Raw genomic sequence first — 21,297 nt, 5'->3', positions numbered from 1 at the left:
CATTTTCTAGTGTGTGGGAGCAAATGGTCAATTGACATTATCAGATTATCATTCTAACCAGCCAGATTGGACAGATGGTCTTCCAGATAATTGTAGTGAAGTGATTTGGATGGAAGAGGGCAGATGCTAAGTGCAAACCTGCATTTTCTATGATAAATACCTGGAGCCTTCCGTTCGTTTGGGATGAGACAACGTACAAAGTGAGGATGTGTGGTTTTCAGATTGGTCATTAGTTTGTTCAGATTCTCCTGTTGAAGTATAAGAAAGATGTTAAGAAACGTGGACACTTGCTATATTATTATAATTATTATTATTAATACAGGTTGAGTATCCCTTATCCAAAATGCTTGGGACCAGAAGTATTTTGGATATCGTATTTTTCCGTATTTTGGAATAATTGCATACCATAATGAGATATCATGGTGATGGGACCTAAGACTAAGCACAGAATGCATTTGTGTTTCATATACACCTTATACACACAGCCTGAAGGTAATTGTAGCCAATATGTTTAATAACTTTGTGCACAGTTTGTGTACATACACACAATTCATTTATGTTTCATAATTCATATACACCTTATACACACAGTCTGAAGGCCATTTAATACAATATTTTGAATAATTTTGTGTATTAAACAAAGTCTGTGTACATTGAGCCATCAGAAAACAAAGGTTTCACTATCTCAGTCTCACTCAAAATTCTGTATTTCGGAAAATTTGGATATGGGATACTCAACCTGTAAATTGTAATAACAGATTCTTATACAGAGCAACACATACCATTGCACTTTATAATTGGAGCAACAGTAATAGAACAAAACTGGGTAATAGCAGACAGTCAGAGGTAGGAAAGCCCTGCTCACAAGCTTACAATCTATAGGGAAATAATCATTGATACACAAGGAATGTGTGCTACCGATTGCATAATGGTTCTGCCAGATTGCAAAGTTCTCAGCGGGCTGAATGATTAGGCTTACCATATTATCCCTTTAAACCAGGACACTCATGAATTACACAGGATCTGTAGCTGGCTGACTTCATGCCTGCATTTCAACTGGTTTTGTTTATTTTATTATTATTTATTAGCAGTTTCTTATATAGCGCAGCATATTCTGTTGCGCTTTACAATTAGAACAACAGTTATAAAACAAAACTGGGCAAAGACAGACAGACAGAGGTAGGAAGGCCCTGCTCGCAAGCTTACAATCTATAGGGAAATAGGCATTGATAGTTGATACACAAGGATAGACGCTACCTGTTGCATAATGGTCCACCAGATTGCTAGGTTCTTAATGGGTTGTATGATATGATCACCCAGCAATGTTGGAAGACAAAATATGTGAGGTTATGTGGACTGTACAGAGGGGATGTAACTGGATAGGGACGCATTGAAGGTTATGTAGGTGGGTCTGGAATTTGGTAGGCTTGTCTGAAGAGATGAGTTTTCAGGGAACGTTTAAAGGTTTGGAGACTAGAGGAGAATCTTATTGTGCGTTGGAGGGCATTCCACAGGGTGGGTGAAGCCCGGGTAAAGTCCTGTAATTTTGAGTAGGAACAGGTAATACATGTGGATGAGAGACGCAGATCTTGTACAGAGCGGAGAGGTCTGGTAGGGAGATATTTTGAGATGAGTGAGGAGTTGTATGATGGTGCAGTTTGGTTAATAGCCTTGTATGTAAGTAAAAGTATTTTATATTTAACATGGTAGAATACCAGTAACCAATGGAGGGACTGACGGAGCGGATCAGGAGATGAAGAACGTCTAGCGAGGAAGATTAGCCTCGCAGCTGCATTTAAAATAGATTGTAGTGGTGAGAGCCTATGTTTGGGAAGACCAGTAAGGAGACTATTACAATAATCAATTTGCAGTTTTTGCAGTGACTTGTAAGATAAGGGCGTATTTTGGATATGTTTTTTAGGTGCATGTAACATGATTTAGAGACAGATTGAATGTGTGGAACAAAGGACAGTTCAGAGTCAAGGATGACACCTAGGCAGCGAGCTTGTGGGGTAGGGTGGATAGTCGCATTGTCAACAGTTATGGAGATATCAGGTTGGTAACTACTCTTGGCTGGTGAGAAAATAATTCTGTTTTGGAAATGTTGAGTTTGAGGTGGCGAGATGACATCCAAGATGAAATGGCAGACAGGCATCCAGTGACACGAGCCAATACAGATGGTGATAAATCAGGTGATAGCCACAAAACCTGTGTAATTCATGAGTGTCCTGGTTTAAAGGTACAGTATGGTAAGCCATGTATGATATGATCACAGAGTAATGGTGGCATGTGGTCAGGAGGATGTGAAAGCGAATTACGACAAAATATGTGAGGTTATGTGTAGACTGTATAGAGGGGATGCAATTGGGTAGGATAGCTTATTAAGGTTATAAGCTTGTCAGAAAAGGTGAGTTTTTCAGGGAACGCTTGTAGGTTTAGAGACTAGAGAAAAGTTTTATTGTTAATGAGAGGGCATTACACAGACTGTGTGCAGCCCCGAACAGTCCTGTATCCGTGACTGGGAGCTGGTAATCCATGTGGGTGAGAGATGCAGATCTTGTGCAGAGTGAAGAGGTCAGGTAGGGAGATATTTTTAGATAAATGAAGAGATGTACGCAGCACGCTGGTGCAGTTTGGTTAATAACCTTATGTATAAGTAAACGTATTTTATAATGAATACTGTAGAATACCGATAATCAATGGAGAGACTGACAGAGGATCAACGGACAATGGGGTTAATTCAGAGTTGTTCGCAGCAGCAAATTTGTTAGCTGTTGGGCAAAACCATGTGTATTGTAGGGGGGGTGGGGGTGCATATATAACATTTGCAGAGAGCGTTAGATTGGGTGGGTATATTGTTTCTGTGCAGGGTAAATACTGGCTGCTTTATTTTTACACTGCAATTTAGATTGAACACACCCCACCCAAATCTAACTCTCTCTGCACTTGTTATATCTGCCCCATCTGCAGTGCACATGGCTTTACCCAACTGCTAACAAATTTGCTGCTGCGATCAACTCTGAATTAGGCCCAATGAATGGTTGGCAAGGAAGATAAGTCTCGCAGATGCATTCAAAATGAATTAAAGTGGTGAGAGCAGTGCTGCAAGTGTGCGGGTACGGGTGGGTACGGCGTACCCTTAAGAATTTAGCCGTGGGTACGGCGTACGCACGCCGCCGGGCCGCCACTCCCTCTCCTGCCGCTGCTCCTCCCCGCGCCGCTGCTAACTTCATTTCGGCGCCGGCCCATGATCACGGATCGGCGCCTAATTGAAGGTAGACACTGAGGGGCAGGAGAGGCACGCGCTGCGCTCTCCTCCCCTCACACACAGGAAGCAGCAGCGCGAGGTAAGCAGCAGGGGAAGGGGGGCATGTGTACCTGGCACTGGCGGCATATCTGGCACTGCGGGGACATATGAATCTGGCACTGGGGGCATCTCTGTATTTGGCACTGGGGGCATATCTGGCACTGGGGGCATCTCTGTATCTGGCACTGGGGGCATATCTGGCACTGGGGGCATTTCTGTATCTGGCATTGGGGGCATATCTGGCACCGTGGGGGCATTTCTGTATCTGTCACTGGGGGGCAATGTATATCTGACACAGTGGGGGAATTTGTGTATCTGGCACTGGGGGCAATGTATATCTGACACAGTGGGGGCATTTGTGTACCTGGCACTGTGTGGCAATGTATATCTGGCACTCTGGGGGCATTTGTGTATCTGGCACTGTGGGGCAATGTATATCTGGCACTGTGGGGCAACGTGTATCTGGCACTATTGGGGTCATATGTGTATGTGCCCCCCCCCCCATATGTGTATCACACCCCCATTTTCATTGGCCATGCCCCATGTGGTGTTTGGCCACACCCATTTTTTTGACGTACCTATAAGACATTTTTTCTACTTGTACCACTGGGTGAAAGTCTATTTTTTGAAAGACCAGTAAGGAAACTATTGCAATAATCAATGTGGGAAATAATGAGTGCATGGATTCGTTTTTGCAGTGTCTTGTATGAGATATGGTCATATTTTGGATATGTTTCTTAGATGTATGTTACATGATCCTGAGACAGAGTGAATGTGGAGAACAAAGGACAGTTCAGAGTAAAGATGGCACCTAGGCAGCGAGCTTGTGGAGTAGGGATGATTGCTGAGTTATCAACAGTGATAGAGATATCAGGTTGTAGTTACTATTGGCATGTGGAGATATAATTAATTCTGTTTTGGAAAATTATGTTTGAAGTGGCGAGATTATATTCAATATGAAATGTCAAAAAGGCGTTCTGTAATATAGACCAATACAGATTTTGACAAATCTGGGGAGGATAGGTAGATGAGTATATCTGTGTACAGATGGTACTGAATACGAAAGAGCTGATTAGTTTGTCAAGAGATGTGGTATAGATTGAGAAAAGCAGAAGACCTAAGACAGAGCTTTGCGGCACCTCATCTGATACAGAAAGTGAAGAGGAGGTGGATTCAGAGAAACAAACAGTGAAAGAGCGATTAGATAGGTAGGATGAGAACCAAAAAAGGGGATGTGTCCTGTAGATCTAGGGATTGTAGACTAAGAAGTGAGTAATGGCCTTTAGACTTAGCAATGACCAGATCATTCACTACCTCAGTGCTGTCTCTGTGGAGTGTTGGGAATGAAAGCCTGACTGAAGTTGGTCCTAGTCCACAGACCCAGACATGTAAACCAATGGAGGACTCCAATATAGTAAGCATATATTTATTCTTATGAAATTTAATTCAATTTTAAACAAACAACTATCATTTCCTCTAACCTCCAGAGACACAAATTTTAATTATGAAACCTCTTTACCCTGTGCAAAGCAGATACTGTCTGGAAAGAAGAACCCTTTTTCTTTGCTCCTTTGCCTTTCCCACCACTGTCTGTGGAATGAGAGAAATAAACATAACAGTTATTATTTACACTACAAATCAGCAGATTAGTGATGTCCTTAGATCAAAAGTTTCTACCTGAGTCAGCACTGGCATAGTTGGCAAACAGAAGAGACAGCAGTTTGAGAGATGACTTCTGGTACAGCCCCACCACAGTCTCGTTCAGTGGGTCCTTGTTCTTCTCCAGCCAGCCCATGATGTTATAGTCCACTGTGCCAGCGTAGTGCACCAGCGCAAAGTGAGCCTCAGGCTTCCCCTTGATATTCCTGGGTTTCTGAAAGTTATTGGACTTGCCCAGATGATTATCATACAGTTTGGCTTTAAAGGTCACATCTGATGCCTTGGGGAACATGCACTCCTCTTCTAGGATGGACATGATGCCCATGGGCTGTAAAGAAACAAAGGTATGTTATCAGGATAGGGCAAAATTACACCAAAACATTATTTAATAAGAAACACAGTTTGCTTTAAGACGATCTACAAAGCTGGACTGGACACATGTTCTAGATATTACAGGTGACATTAATGAATACTGGAGAACAAACATCTGTACAAACGGCTGTTCACACAACAATGGTCATGTCCAGCTTCAAAATCAGTTTATAACCAGTATTCACAACTCAAACATCAGGCCTGTGAATAGTTACATTCACAGAGACGCTCATAATTGTTACTGTGTAACCAGAAGCCAACCTCACCTTCTCTATGAGATCAATGCAGGCCTGCAGGTCCATGCCAAAGTCTATGAACTCCCACTCAATGCCCTCCTTCTTGTATTCCTCCTGCTCCAGCACAAACATGTGGTGGTTGAAGAACTGCTGCAACTTCTCGTTGGTGAAGTTAATGCAGAGCTGCTCAAAGCTGTTAAACTGGTGGTAGAAAGGGTTAATACAGTACATAAGGAAAATGATCTATGTTACATGTACTGTAGAAACAGAAAGACAATACGCAAGGCAGTTATAGGTCAAGAGATCATTCTAGCACGGGGATGCTGAAATACAAATTAAGGCTGAATTAACAGAAAACACATCTCACATACAGATGTGTTCTCATACACACATCGTCTTTACCCCACATGACACAGGACGTCTGGTGGAACTGAGAATCTCTGAGATGAGCAGCATCTTAGTCACATCATAGACGCAGCGAATGCCGCTCACAGTGTAACAGAAATGCCAGGCTGGGGCGTTAACCGCACAGGAATTGGCTTTACACATGTACAAAGTTGCAGATGAAACACAATGGAACTTGGCATGAGGAAATGCTGCAGCTGCTCACATTAGAGCCATTTTTACACAGATTTGCAAATGATGCAAGCCCCTGTGGTCTGTGTGCTAGAAGTTCACTTTTGTCATTTCCAGTTCTTTCATTTATGCAAAAAAAAAAATGCACTTTTAGAACAAAAAAGACACTCAACGCAAACTCAATGCGTCGCATGGGACATGGGACGCAGATAGGGCCTATGTGGCCAGACTGAAGCCACAATATAAAAGGATACATCTGTATTATTCTAGGATAATGATTTACGGTACTTCAATATGACTTTATAAAACTCTATTCTCGTCATCAGGTTTAACTATTCCAAATCTAATATCACTTCAAGACTTTCAAGTAGCAGTCTGCAAATAGTGTACTGTCATCACTGTGCATGTATATACTCAGTGTACCGAGCCATTATCAATGTTAAAATACCCAGTATTCTTTTTTACTTTGTTTAAAGTAAACTTTTAAACATTTTAGGTGAGCAGTGGTCACCGAGAGGTGGGAGAGGGGGGAACGGGTACTCTTTACCTGGGCCCAGGCCTGCTGGAGGGGACTGCCCCCCCCTCCCCCCTTCTTCCCCGTTGCAGATAGAGGCACTGTGGGCAGGGAGAGAGAGGACTGGCTGCTGCGGCAGCCTCTCTCCACAGCTCAGCACACGGCACACACTGCTGTGTGCTGGGCTGGGGAGAGAAGCAGCTGCGGAAGCAGTCAGTCCTCTCCCTGCATGATGTGCAGGGGGAGTGATCCAATTTGCTTGCCGCCTCTGCAGCCGCCGCCCACCAGATCAGAAACCTGCACCTACCTGTGCACATGTGCGCTTCACGGCGACACATTACCTTTGTTTTAAAAAAAAACTTGTCTAAGGAGTAGGACTGACCACACCTCACCATTGTCTCTGCCTCTCCCAGTACCGGGGCCCAGCAGAGCTGTCGGTGCACCTGGTATATTTTGCCAAGTGTGTGAAACACAGTCACCCCAATCTCTTGTTCAATGGAGTCCAGTCATGCTCATATATACTACTAACTCTGTCTAGTTGTGAGCCTCATGGCCTGGTAAGTTTCTATATAGACCAACTATTATATAATTGGCAACTGAACCTATTTATTCCACTCATCTGTTTTAATACACCTCTAACTGACCAAATACTTACATCAAAGATCTCAAATCCTGCAATATCCAACACTCCAATGAAGTATTGTCTGGGCTGCTTGGTCTCCAATGTGGTGTTAATTCTCACCACCATCCACATGAACATCTTCTCGTACACTGACTTGGCCAGGGCACCGATAGAATAGGTCACCTAAGCAATGAGGAAAAAACTGAAATGAGAAAGACTGGAAGGGAATGAACCAAGTTCCTCACAGATGAACCGAGAGACCACAAATAAGAAGGGACTAGAGGCAGTAAATTTAGCAAAGAAAGGTTTGTTGAAATATGATAAAAGAAAATTCTCAATAGAAAACACATTTACTAACCTGTTGGACACTCTGTCCTTTGGTGACATACTCATTCCCCACCTTGACTCTGGGGTGACACAAACCCTTCAGGAGGTCAGCAGAGTTCAGACCCATGAGGTAGGCAGCTTTGTCAGCCTCTGCAACATAAGGTATGTTCATGTGACAACTAAGCCTAAATGCTGGGGTGGTCATGTATAAATAATAGGACAGACATATTTGTGATGCTGTCTATATTTGGTGTAAATGAACAAGATGGCTTCTTTGCAAGATTAAGCTTTGTTCATGGGATGTAGTTAAAATGGCACCAGGCGGGGCTCCCGATAACGGAAATACAGACGCCGGAATCCCGAACAGCGGCATAATGCCGGCATCAAAGATACTGATGCCTGGAATCCCGAACGTTCGTTTAGCAGGATGCGCACGCGTCCTGCCGCGGGGGGTAGGAGGTTAGGTTTAGGCATTAGAAGCGGGGTTGGGGTGCAGAAACGAGAAGGGGATGGTTAGGTACAGGGGAGGGGGTGTTAGGGTTAGGCACCCAGAAGGGAGAGATAGGTTTAGGGTAGGGGGCAGGTGAGGGTTAGGGTACTTTCTGGGGGGGGCTGTCGGGATTCTGCTGGACGGGATGTCGCTGTCGTTATTCTGACCGCTGGCATCCCGTCCATCGGTACATCATATCAAATCCTTGTGCATGCCTTGTGACTAATGCTCTGTAATCTTGCAAGCCATATATCACTCTTAGTTCGGCAAAATGAGGGGGCGGCATACAGGACCCTCCACGGGGGGACCTGCTATAGCCCCCCCCCCTGTGTACACTGGCAGCAGTAGTGCAAACTAGCAGCCTTTGTGATGTTTGCACATGATAGGGAGACTTTGCCAGTATAAATATTCTCTGTAGCTCTGGCGCCATTACAGAGGGCGGAGCTTCCTCTGAGCAGGACCAACGGAATTTTGGCGCCTTCCTCTGCCCAGCACTGCAGCAGCAAGGACACACATCTCCTGCAGTCACTCCGGGATACACAGGAAACTGTTACAGGGGTGTATTACAAGGGGGAGAGCCGCTACTGTACTCACAGGGCCGGTTCTAGACCTTGTGGCGCCCAGGGCAAAAGTTTCCTGTGCCCCCCCCCCCAGGTAAAATAGAGTTGGTGCGTGCCAAAGGTGTGCGCCCGAAAATAGGTGTGTGGCTTCTTCATAGGGAAGGGGCTTGTGCCCCCCTGTAGCTGTGCCCCCAGTAGATATGCCCCCAAGCAGCTGTGCCTCCAGTAGTTGTGACCCCAGTAGCTGTGCCCCCAGCAGCTGTGACCCCGGTAGTTGTGCCCCCCTGCAGCTGTGCTCCCCCCTGTAGTTGTGCCCCCAGTAGCTGTGCCCCCAGTTGATTTGCCCCCAGTAGCTGTGCCCCTGTAGCAGTGCCCCCAGTAGTTGTGACCCCTGTAGCTGTGCCCCCTGTAGTTGTGCCCCCTGTAGTTGTGCCCCCTGTAGCTGTGCCCCCAGTAGTTGTGCCCCCTGTAGTTGTGCCCCAGTAGCGCCGCTTACAAACACAAACAAAAAAAAACCACAATACTTACCAGCCCCGCTCTTGCTTCCCGACCGCTGCTGCGCTGCCCCCCATCTCTGGACGCCCACTCCACTTCTATGGGAGAGACGTCATGACGTCAACAACTGCAACAGGCTGTTGCAGACCTGGCTGCTAAGGCTGATGAAAGACAGCCCCCCCCCCTCACTAGTTCAGGGCCTCTTAAACATGGGCTGCCTGCTCTACTTGCTTTATCTGATGAGGATATTCAGGAGGAGGGGGAGGAATTGGAACCTGATATAGAAGATTCCACTTCTACACAGAGTATTGAGCCCCTCATTGTTGCTATCAGGGATGTATTTTAAATCCCACTGGAAGACAGTGCTGCATCGCAGTCATTTTTCCTAGCGCAGAAGAAGCTCAGCATCACCTACCCTGATTCTATGGAACTAGATGAGGTTTTTAAACAAGCCTGGAAAACTCCTGATAAAAGATATCAGGTTACAAGGAAGTTTTTATGCTCTTTCCCATTTACACCGGAAGGTAGGAAACATTGGGAAGAACCCCCAGCCGTAGATGTCTCAGTCTCCCGCCTTTCTAAGAAGGTGGTACTGCCGGCCCCTGGGTCTTTTCAGCTCAAGGACCCTGGGGTCAGGAAAATAGATACTACACTAGAGTCTATTTACACAGCGGCTGGTGTATCACAAAGACCTGTTATAGCGGGTTGCTGGATGTCTCATGCCATCCATACCTGGACTACGGTGACCCTCATCAAACACATTCAAGACACTGCACGCGTGCTGTGTGACTCTCTCAAGGAAATAGGCACTATTAATGCCAGGACTACTACCATGGCAGTGTCGGCGCGCAGAGCTTTGTGGCTGCGTCAGTGGGTTGCGGACGCAGATTCCAAGTGCAGTGTGGAGTCTCTTCCTTTCTCAGGGGAGTGGCTCTTCAGGGTTGAATTAGATACATGGATTTCCAAGGTCACTGTAGGAAAATCCACGTTTCTCCCCTCTGGGGCCCCGCCGGCTAGGTGTTCCTACCCGGGCCGTCCCACCAGTCCTTTCGGACCACCAGGTTCAGATCTAGGGCCAGAGGTGCCTCCAATGTGGCACGAGGCACCAGGGGTAAGGCAAGAAAACCAGCTGCTGCTGTTTCCCAGGAACCAAGCACCAGTTCAGCTTCCACAAAAGCCTTAGCATGACGGTGCCTCCCCACTCCGAGGGGACCTCGAGGTAGGAGCTCGTCTGCGCCACTTCAGCAGCATCTGGGACGGATCCTGCCAGGATACCTGGGTAAGGGACTTCATTTCCCAGGGCTACAAGCTGGAGTTCATCAGCGCTCCTCCCCAACGATTTTCAAATGAGGCGTACCAGTTTTGTAGGATACACGGGTTATGCTGCAACAGGCTATCCTAAGGTATGTCCAGTCCCAGGTCACTGTTCCAGTACCACTGCCACAACAGGGAGAGGGCTACTACTCCAACCTGTGTGTGGTGCCGAAACCGGACAGTTCGGTATAGCCCATTCTGAATCTGAAATCCTTGAACCCTTACCTCAAGGTTTTCAAGTTCAAGATGGAATCCTTGAGAGCAGTGATTGCGGGCCTAGAGTAACGGGTGTTCCTGGTTTCTCTGGATATAATAAAGGACGCTTATCTCCATATTCCTATTTGGCTGCCTCACCAGGCTTACCTGTGGTTTGCCCTGCTGAATGAACACTACCAGTTCCAGGCACTACCCTTCGGCCTATCCACAGCCCCGAGAGTATTCACCAAGGTGATGGCGGAGATGATGTTCCAACTCCGGGTCCAGGGGGTCAATATTGTCCCTTATCTGGACGATCTCTTGATAAAGGCGAGATCCAGGGAGCTTTTATTGCTCCATATAGACCGTACTATCCAACTTCTGTCACACCATCGGTGGATCCTCAATTTCCAGAAGTCCCACTTGGAGCCAACCCAGCGGCTCCTGTTCCTGGGAATGTGGATGGATACTGTGAAAGTGTTCCTCCCAGAGGACAAAGCAAAAACACTTCAGGAGATGATACGACTAGTCCTACAGCCTATTCGGATATCCATTCATCTTTGCATAAAGATGTTGGGAAAGATGGTAGCCTCCTACAAAGCCATTCAGTATGGAAGGTTCCATGCCAGATCTTTTCAATTGGATCTCCTGAGCAAGTGGTCCGAATCACATCTTCCGAATAATCCGTCTGTCATCTCAGGCCAGGATCTCCCTCCTGTGGTGGTTGCAGTCCTCCAACCTACTGGAGGGTGCAAGTTTTGGGATTCAGGATTGGATCCTCCTCACGACAGATGCGAGTCTGAGAGGATGGGGAGCTGTCACCCAAGGGGCTCAGTTCCAGGGCAGGTGGTCAACACTCAAAGCACTTCTTCCGATGAACATTCTAGAACTTCGGGCAATCTACAATACTCTGCTTCAGGCCTCTCCTCTGCTCAGGGATCGGGCGATCCAAGTTCAGTCAGACAATGCCACGGCAGTGGCTTACATCAATCGACAAGGAGAGCCTGCATGCAAGAGGTGTCAAAAATACTCCTCTGGGCAGAAAGAAATGCAATAGCAATGTCCGCAATCTTTATTCTGGGGGTGGACAACTGGGAAGCGGACTTCCTCAGTCGCCACGATCTCCACCTGGGAGAGTGGGGTCTCCACCACCAGGTGTTTCAACAGATTGTCGACTTGTGGGACTGCCCACAGTTAGACTTTATGGCTTCTCGACTCAACAAGAAGCTTCCCTGGTATTGCTCAAGAACAAGGGACCCTCAGGCGAGGGCAATAGACGCGCTGACGTCTCCTTGGCCTTATCGGTTGGTCTACCTGTTTCCTCCGATTCCGTTGCTCCCGAGGGTGCTCAAACGAATCAGTAATCAAGGAGTCCAGGCAATTCTGATTGCCCCAGATTGGCCTTGGAGGGCGTGGTACGCAGATCTTCTGGACATGTCCGTGACAGACCCTTGGCCACTGCCACTGAGAAAAGATCTTCTGCAACAAGGACCGTTCGTCTACCCGGACTTACGGTGACTTCGTTTGATGGCTTGGAAGTTGAGCGGAACATCTTAGCTCGCAAAGGCCTTTCCAAGAAGGTTATTGCAACCATGGTTCAGGCCAGAAAATCTGTAATGTCAAAACACTATCATCATATCTGTAGGAGATTTGTCTCCCTGTGCGAGGAACGCACATATCCACCTGCAGAGTTCCATTTAGGACGTCTCTTACGATTCCCGCAGGCTGGTGTGGATAAGGGCTTGCGTCTAGGTTCCCTTAAGGTCCAGATTTCAGCTCTTTCAATTTTCTTCCAGAAGAAGTTGACAGTGTTGCCGGAAGTTCAGACCTTCTTGCAGGGAGTTCTCTACATACAACCTCCTTTTGTGCCGCCCACGGCACCCTGGGACTTGAATGTGGTGTTGGAATTTCTACAGTCCTCCCGGTTTGAACCTTTGATGATGGTAGAAGACAAGTACCTCTTGTGGAAGATGGTGATGTTGCTGGCCCTGGCTTCTGCTAGGCGTGTCTCAGAATTGGGGGCCCTATTGTGTAAAAGTCCCTTCTTGTTCTTTTACGATGACAGAGCTGAGCTCAGGACTATACAGCAGTTCCTGCCGAAGGTCGTCTCTGCGTTTCACTTGAATCAACTGATTGCAGTTCGGGTACATCTACTCCTCCGGAGTCGTTAGATGCCGTAAGAGCCTTGAAGATCTATGTCAAGAGAACGGCTCAGTTGAGAAAGATGGATTCCTTGTTCGTGCTATATGATGCACACAAAAAGGGCTGCCATGCTTCTAAGCAGTCCCTTGCTTCTTGGATTAGGTTGACTACTAACCAACAGGCCTATGTGTCAGCAGCCTTGCCAGTTCCACAGTCTATGAAGGCCCACTCTACAAGATCAGTGGGGTCTTCCTGGGCGGCTGCCCATGGAGTCTCAGCCTTACAACTATGCCGAGCTGCTACCTGGTCGGGGAAGAACACTTTTGTGAAGTTCTACAAGTTTGATTCCCTGGCCAAAAGAGGATACCCAGTTTGGGCAGGCAGTACTGCAGGCTTCTCCGCACATTCCCGCCTGTTCTGGATGCTTTGGGACGTCCCCATCGTATTAAGTGAACCCCAGTATCCCTTATGGATGCCAGAGAAAACTGGATTTTAATACCTACTGGTAAACCCCTTTCTCGTAGTCCATAAGGGATAGTGGGCGACCCGCCTCTGTACGTTGACTTCTCTGCAGGTTTTTCTTTTTCGAAAGTTACCTGTTCAGCTGTTGTTATTTTTGTTTCCAGCCATTGCTGGTTGTTTTATGTTATAGTGTGCTGGTTTGTGAATCTCACCACTCGTTGTTATGTTCCTTCTCTCAAGTATATCCTTTCTGCTTTGGGCACTATTTTACTTATAACTGCCTGTGGGAGGGGGCATAGAGGGGAGGAGCCAGCACATCCAGTTGAAAAAAATTAAAGTGCACTGGCTCCTTTGGACCCCTTCCATACCCCATTGTATTAAGTGAATCCCCATATCCCTTATGGACTACGAGAAAGGGATTTACCAGTAGGTATTAAAATCCCGTTTTTCTTGTAGACATGTGGTGGTGCCTGCTTGAAACACAACAACTATACTAAAGCCTTGGTGATTTTGAATAAAGTGTGGACAAATGGAGTATACTGTAGATAGACAATGCTTTGACAAGGCCTTCTTCTTATCTATGGGAGCTGTGAAGGTCAGACTTGCAATACCATCTCTGACTAGCAGAGACTTATGGTGTAAAGTTTTCTTCCTTGTACTACACTGTGCACACAAATGATCTCCATTCTCTCATGTAATACTATTGTATATTGCATCCACCTTACCCTCAGTCCCATCTGGTTCTGCCTGTTCTTCCCTTTGCTTCTGCTTGAACCTCATGTTTCCAGAGTGCATGATAGCTCCAGTCAGCTTGTACACACCAGCCTTTTCCTCAGCAGTGAATCCCAGGACATCGAAGGCACTCTGGAGTCAAAGAGTAAGACAGACAATAAGACCGAAACATAGTGTAATATTGTCAATTAACACATTTCCACCCTTGGTGATAGTGGAAAAGGATGAATATGTCGAAAGTCCCAAATCTAATTTAAGAGTTTCTTCTTCCTTATACCATAGCACCCAAGATGATGATGGATGAGAAGCTGGAGTAAATTCTTACATGTATGCTTTCTTGCAACAGATAGCTGTAAAGCACATAAAGGTTTCTTTTAGGCTTCTCCTAGGTCGAAGCAGTGTAAGTTATTGGGCACACTACCTAATTCCATATTTTTGAAGCACTGTATATCAATACCCGGGTTACATCTTACAATGGACAATTTATAACATCTATATGGTACGGTTGTTTTGTCAATCTTTTATATTTTACCATAAATAAAACAGCTCTTGTTTTTAATACTGGTTTTCTCTGGCTCCATACAAATGTCATGAGAGACATCAGTCTCCACCTATATCCAGTGAGGACCTAGGAGAAGCCTAAAAGAAACCTTTATTTGCTTTACAGCTATCTGTTACAAGTAAGCATACATGTAAGAATTTACTCCAGCTTCTCATCTATCATCATCTTGGGTGCTATGATGAAAGGAAGGAGAAACTCTTAAATTAGATTTGGGACTTTCGACACATTCATACTTTTCCACTATCACCAAGAATGGAATTGTGTTCATTGACAGTATTACACTATTTTGTGATTATTTTATTTATTATGTGATCATCATTGGACCATTTGACTACATTGTGAAAAATACCACTTGAGGATCATCGAAAATATTGGACAGTTTGGAGCGCAAGTGAGATTGTACCTTATTCTTGCATATGTTGTTATAGGTTTGGTGACCTATTTTGTATTATCTCCTGCTGCTCCATTGTGCAACGCCATAGGAAGAAAATGTTTTTCAATTTAACATGACCGGAACATTGTAGTTATAAAACAGAATATTTGTGGGGAAGGGATTTAGTGATGAATCGCAAAATGGATAATCTATTTTATTAGAGTGGGGATTCAAGAAAATGAGATGAGAAATTCAGTTTGATGTGGTCATATAATGAGGGACCCTCATTAGCATATGTAAATGTGCATTTGATTGATTAGGGATTAGTTAAACGTGGAAACTTGCTTACATCTGTTGCTATGAGCTCATCAGCGTCATCTATGGAGGCGACTGTGACTTCTCCTTGGGAGATGTAGGAATAGTCATATGGGTTGTTGGTAACCAGGAGCATGTCTGCCATTAAAAACCACAAAAATATCATAATAGGCAGGAAATAATCACTGTATAAACCATCATAATACAGCAGAAAGGCATAGAGGTGCAGCTCAAGTTCTCTAATGCAGCTGTATAGCATAAATGTCTGGAGGCTACATAATGGCATTAGCCTGAGATAACAAGATGGACATAGAAAGACTCACCCAGAAGCTCTGGCTTTTTATTGGACAGGATTTGGTAGAAAATGTGATAATCTCTTTCAGACTTCAGTTGGCAGATGCAACGAGACTTCTCCAGGAGATCTGAAGGAAAAAGAGGATGAGTGATTGGAGATACAGTAAAGGAGGAGTAAGTGGTAGATGGGAAGGAATATCTACTGTATGAAGCAATGAAAGCTATCATGATTGCCACTGTTCAAGAGAAATTCCTTCATGTTTACTTATGAAATGTTATTCTGAGAAATGAACATATCTGTCTAGACATAAACTCCCATCTGATACAGTAAGCCATTTGTATTTTTTCCTGGAAAGGTGACAGAAGAGAAGAAATTAACTCATAACTCACAGGTCTCTATGTCAGCAGAAGCCAGCTTTCCAGAGGCACCAAAGTGGATTCGAATGAATTTACCCTGGACAATGTGAGTATAAGAGAGGGAAAAAAACAATGAGGAGAGAATGAAATCCATAGGTCAGGAGACAGAGATAAGAAAGGCAGATAAATAAGGAAGATAACATGGAAAAGACAGAAGAGTAATACTGTGTAAGAAAGCTATGGGAAATAGTTCAAGCAGAATAGGTGGTTAGCTGATGGGTGGAATATGATGTGAAAGGTTGGGTACTTACAAATCGGGAGGAGTTGTCATTTCGGAGTGTCTTTGCATTGCCAAAAGCTTCCAGTGCAGGGTTAGCCTGGATAATTTGATCCTCCAGAGTCCCCTGGGATAAAGCATTACTAGGTCAGTGAGACTGAGTCAGATACATCTAATTATATTATTATTGTCTCTCTAATTCTTTTCTTCCAAGTTAGCCTCTTCCCTCTTCTATCATTATGCCCATTAGTGTCATTATTCCTTGCCAGTTGTTTCTATCTCCATCCTTCCTGTTCAGATTCAGCTACACTGAACCCAGGGGCGTATCCAGTACTTTGTAGGCCCCAAAGCCACATTTTGAAGGGCCCCCTGACCCAATGCTTCTAAAGAGACAATTCACTGCAACAGTTGATATTTTTATGTCCCATAGTTGTGTCCTTGTTTAATTTATGAACCATAGTAGTGCCCTAGTTCACATTATGTCACATTTTATGACTGCCAGTACACATTACACATTATGCAGCACAGTACCCCCAATTCACATTATGGCATACAGTGTCTCCAGTTCATATTATGCCACATTACAGTGGCCCTAGTTCATAATATGCAACATTACAGTGCCCTCAGTTCATATTCTGTTACAGTATAGTGCCTTCCTGTTCATTTTATACTACATTAAAAGGAGCAGGGCCAGGGGCATAACTAGATATATTGTAGGCTCCAAAGCAAAAGCTTGTAAGGCCCCCTATGTACCACCCAATGGGGGAAAAAATATAACACGTATCTTTGACAGGGAAGGTGGCCTCTCTCAGCTCTGGGTCCCATAGCAGCTGCAATCCCTGCATCTATGGTAGCTACACCCTTGACTGAACCCGCTTCACCACCACCATCACCACCCTATTATAACAGCCTACTTTCAGTTATGCTGCACACAGTCTTGCCCTGTATGCCCATTCACCTTGTTGGCACTGGCTGCATCCTTTTTTCCTCCAACTGCTGCTATACTAGCAAAGTACTGGATGACACGCTTGGTATTTACAGTCTTCCCAGCACCAGATTCTCCACTAAAAGAGAAAAATGAGAGACATCAATGAGCAACGTAGACACAAATGTTAGCGATGTAGCAGCAAAGAAGATAAACTCACGTGATCAGGATGGACTGATTTTCTCGATCTAAGGAAAAGGAAAAGAGAGAAACCTATTGAACCTCAGATACACTTGGATCAGACAGTACATGACTACAAACTACATATACATACTATACAGTATATATATATATATATATATATATACATACATACATACATACATACATACATACACTCAGTTTATAAAGGTTCAAGTTTGGAACATGGGATTCCTTGGGTTAGCATAACTGAACTGATTCAGAACTACATTAACTTGTTCAGAACATTAAAACGTGTACCATGGCGGGTTTGCTTCGCTTCCCACGTTCGGGCATGTTGGCTCGCTTTTCTCACCACCGGTTACCAATACAAATGGATGTCCACGTGGATAGTGTTCTGAGGCAGTTTAGTTATGCTAGCCCAGAGGGTCCCATGTTCTGTACTTTAGCCATATATAGATAGGCTGTTTCACCTTTACTAAAAGCCTCCTGAGTGCCACTATCTATCTATCTATCTATCTATCTATCTATCTATCTATCTATCTATCTATCTATCTATCTATCTATCTATCTATCTATCTGTCAATCTCTATATTAAAGACAGAGATGCGGTGTCTGACCTGTCAGCATGTACTGATAGGCATTGTCAGAGATGGAGAAGATGTGAGGTGGGGCTTCACTCCTCTTCTTCCCACGATAAGCAGCCACAACCTCTGCATTGTACACAGGAAGCCACTTGTAGGGGTTCACAGTCACGCAGAACAGTCCTGAGTATGTCTGGGAGGAAAGAGTAAATTACATGAAGTTTACTTATGCTGTGGTTTTAAATTATTTAACAAGCTGGCAGTGCTGCTCCTCCGGTAGTATATATCTTCATCTATGTTCAGGCACCCTGATTATGGTTTTGTACTGGGGATAGCATGACATCTGGTATATGTGTGTATATATATATATATACTAACTGTTCTACCCGTTCTTCACACGGGAGTGTCTGATTTTTATGGTTAAATATTTGGTAAATCTATAGAGCTGTAAATTTGAGACGTCAATGTAAGTGAATATTAATCCATGGTTCTTGCCGTTACCCGAGGAGCACCCATAGCAGATATGGTAAAAAGTGACAGGACCATTTTTGTAGTTTATTAAATTCTACACACTGGAGGTACAATCCAAATTTTGATCCGATTGTCCGTTTAGGCGTTATCGTACACGCAATGGAAGACACACATCAGTAATTACATCATTGTGTCAACCCCCTGTTCGTCTCCTTAGGGGAGGTTTATAAAAAATTTAATTATGTAGTTTTCCTAGTTTCCACCTGAAGAATACCTATGTTAAATTTCAGCTTCCTAACATATCGGAAAGTAAGAGAATTAGTGATGAGTCAGTCAGTCAGTCAGTCAGTTAGTGAGTGAGGACTTTTGCATTTTTGTAGTTTATTAAACTCTACACACTGGAGGTGCAATCCAAGTTTTGAAACGATTGTCCATTTGGGCGTTATCGTTCACACAACGCAAGCCACGCATCAGTAATGACGTCATTATTTCAACCCTCTTTTCATCCCCTTAGGGGAGGTTTTTTAAAATTCAAAGTACGTAGTTTTCCTATTTCCCACCTGAAGAATACCTATGTTAAATGTCATCTTCCTAACATATCGGGAAGTAAGAGAATTAGTGCTGAGTCAGTCAGTCAGTGAGCGAGTGAGTAAGTGAGTGATGGCTTTCACATATATATATATATATATATATATATATATATATATAGCTATACCACTCTTGTGGTATGTGTCCACCATACGCAAGGTGTGCATATATCAGGGCGTGACCACACACAAGAGTGGTATACTATATATATATATATATATATATATATATATTGTGTAGAAATCAGCAGCACTCCATCCAAAGATAATAGATAGTAAATAAGCCGGTGCCCTCCACGTAACAACCCCAAATTGGGTGTCCATAAATAAATATATATATATATATATATATATATATAGTAGAGACAGGACATTCTAGGTTATCATCTGACAGTCTTTCTTCAGACATATGTGCGAACTGTCAATATGTACATATGGGATAACATGTTCTAGTCTCTCACATAGATCATCCAGGCTGCATAACGCTCTTTGAGGTTGTACAGCACGGCTGGCTCATGCAGAAAGGTCAGCATCGCCATGTCTTCAATTTTATCAAACTTGGGTGGGTTTTGCTGGTGCACATCACTTTCTTTCACTGTGACGGTCTGGAACCATAAAAAAAGAAAGAATTACTAATACATGAAGAGGACTGCATCAGTCAATACATTTGGCAAATAAATGTGTGCAGGGGAAGGTTTAACAGATTATTGTTTTACATTTAAGAATCTGCACATGATTTCACAATAATCTGTATTTATCAAAACTGTCTACAACTGCAACTGCCTAATCTTATGGGCCCTACACACTGGCAGATATCACTGCACGATATGAACGTTCTCGTTCCTTAATGAATGAGAATTCGTTCATATCGTGCAGTGTGTAGGCATCAACGATGAACGATGCGCGGCCCCGCGCTCGTTCATCATTGGTGCCCCGTCGCTTATGCATGCAGGCCAATATGGACGAGATTGTCCATATTAGCATGCACTGCTATGGTGCCGGGTGACCGGGGGAGTGAAGAAACTTCACTCCCCCCCCACCGCCGGGTCACCCGTCTGCCGTATAAGCGGTCCGGCAGCTCGGTGGTGGGTCAGCCAGTCTGTAGGGCCCTGTATAGTAGTAATAGATTTCCTGACAGACATCTCTTTGTGGCCTGCTTCATCTCTCACATTGGGTCTTCTGCCCACCATCAATCTATAAGGATTGTGTATGGTTGAGTGTTTATTTGTAAATATATATTCATTTATTATTTTTATTTTTAAAAGAATAAAACTTTTAAGAAAATACAAGTTGTACAGTATATGCTTTTTGGTGGGGCTTCAATTGATGGCTTGTATAAATCTAAAAACAATAGCTAGTTCTCTGTGGGGATCACTGCTGTATACATTTCCTAGCAGCTGTCATGTATGTAATAAGACAAACTAAATACAAACTTTATGATGCATTCATAGTTATCTATGACTCTTATAAGTATACTGTATGAGGGCCTGGCACTGGTTTTGCATACATGACAACAACAGCATATAACACTTAGGCATGGTTTCTCACACCTTGCCACCTGCAGTGTCAGCGACCACTTTGCCTCCTTCACGACTGGTGATTTTGGCTTTTACAAACTCCTCCTGCACGTCAGGGATGAAAACTTCAGTCTTAATGTCAAAAATACGAGTCTGAGCCTCTAGTCTTTCTTTGTCCGACTTTCGCAGATATGACGCAGCAGGCCCAAAATCCGCCATCATTGCGTCACCCATTGTGAAGTCTGCAAGAGAGAAAGATATAAATTTAGCCTATTACATGGAGAAATAATATATGACAGTTTTAAGTACTTATGTGACATTACTCTTCTTATGTATCTTTAAAGTGATGTAACACCATACTCCAGTATTTCCACTAATTATAAATCAATCAAAATATTCTTGAAACATTTTTTAACAAATTCTATTCTGTCCAACAGCCATTTAATAAAAATGAATAATAAATTGTGGCGTTTTTTATTGAGTGCAACTTCAAAAATAGCAATTAATTAGATTTAACATAGCCTTTCCTTAAAAATTGCATATTTTTCATTCATGATCTATTCATTTTAATGGGGTTTTCAGAGTGTGTGCTACATGTAGAAATTCAGCTGAAGGGAATGACCCCATTGAAATAGAAATTAGCGATTCAATTAGTCTATTTTTGTGGGATCAAAGCAAGAAGATCTCTTGGATTCCTCTCACTGCCAGCCAATTACAATGAAACCGTTTGTGAAATGACAAGTGATTGTCTCAGCAAGATGGAGTTCCAACAACTCATTGCTCTGATTATTTAGTGGCACGCAATGCTAGTATGTGGAAGCTTTATTATCT

At 44.0% G+C, this 21,297-nt stretch overlaps 1 protein-coding gene across 1 annotated transcript in view; it reads right to left on the bottom strand.

Annotated features, from left to right (window-relative positions):
• LOC134892430 (myosin-6) overlaps positions 1 to 21,297 on the bottom strand; it is a 48,695-nt gene that overhangs the window by 20,476 nt on the left and 6,922 nt on the right. Inside the window, exons 3-18 of the mRNA XM_063913609.1 lie at positions 20,500 to 20,708; positions 19,411 to 19,554; positions 17,928 to 18,084; positions 17,327 to 17,354; positions 17,140 to 17,245; positions 16,216 to 16,308; positions 15,938 to 16,001; positions 15,577 to 15,675; positions 15,288 to 15,391; positions 13,997 to 14,135; positions 7,645 to 7,763; positions 7,320 to 7,469; positions 5,605 to 5,775; positions 4,985 to 5,294; positions 4,827 to 4,897; positions 161 to 248 (exon numbers count right to left, since the gene is read on the bottom strand). Coding sequence (XP_063769679.1) covers positions 161 to 248; positions 4,827 to 4,897; positions 4,985 to 5,294; positions 5,605 to 5,775; positions 7,320 to 7,469; positions 7,645 to 7,763; positions 13,997 to 14,135; positions 15,288 to 15,391; positions 15,577 to 15,675; positions 15,938 to 16,001; positions 16,216 to 16,308; positions 17,140 to 17,245; positions 17,327 to 17,354; positions 17,928 to 18,084; positions 19,411 to 19,554; positions 20,500 to 20,700 — 2,044 coding nt within the window. The 5' untranslated portion in view covers positions 20,701 to 20,708. The remainder of the gene's footprint in view (positions 1 to 160; positions 249 to 4,826; positions 4,898 to 4,984; positions 5,295 to 5,604; positions 5,776 to 7,319; positions 7,470 to 7,644; positions 7,764 to 13,996; positions 14,136 to 15,287; positions 15,392 to 15,576; positions 15,676 to 15,937; positions 16,002 to 16,215; positions 16,309 to 17,139; positions 17,246 to 17,326; positions 17,355 to 17,927; positions 18,085 to 19,410; positions 19,555 to 20,499; positions 20,709 to 21,297) is intronic.

Source organism: Pseudophryne corroboree, chromosome 1 (assembly GCF_028390025.1).
Source record: "Pseudophryne corroboree isolate aPseCor3 chromosome 1, aPseCor3.hap2, whole genome shotgun sequence".
NCBI classification, from domain to species: domain Eukaryota; kingdom Metazoa; phylum Chordata; class Amphibia; order Anura; family Myobatrachidae; genus Pseudophryne; species Pseudophryne corroboree.
The sequence above is the reverse complement of the archived record's forward strand: the minus strand, read 5'-3'. Positions and strand labels throughout refer to the sequence as shown.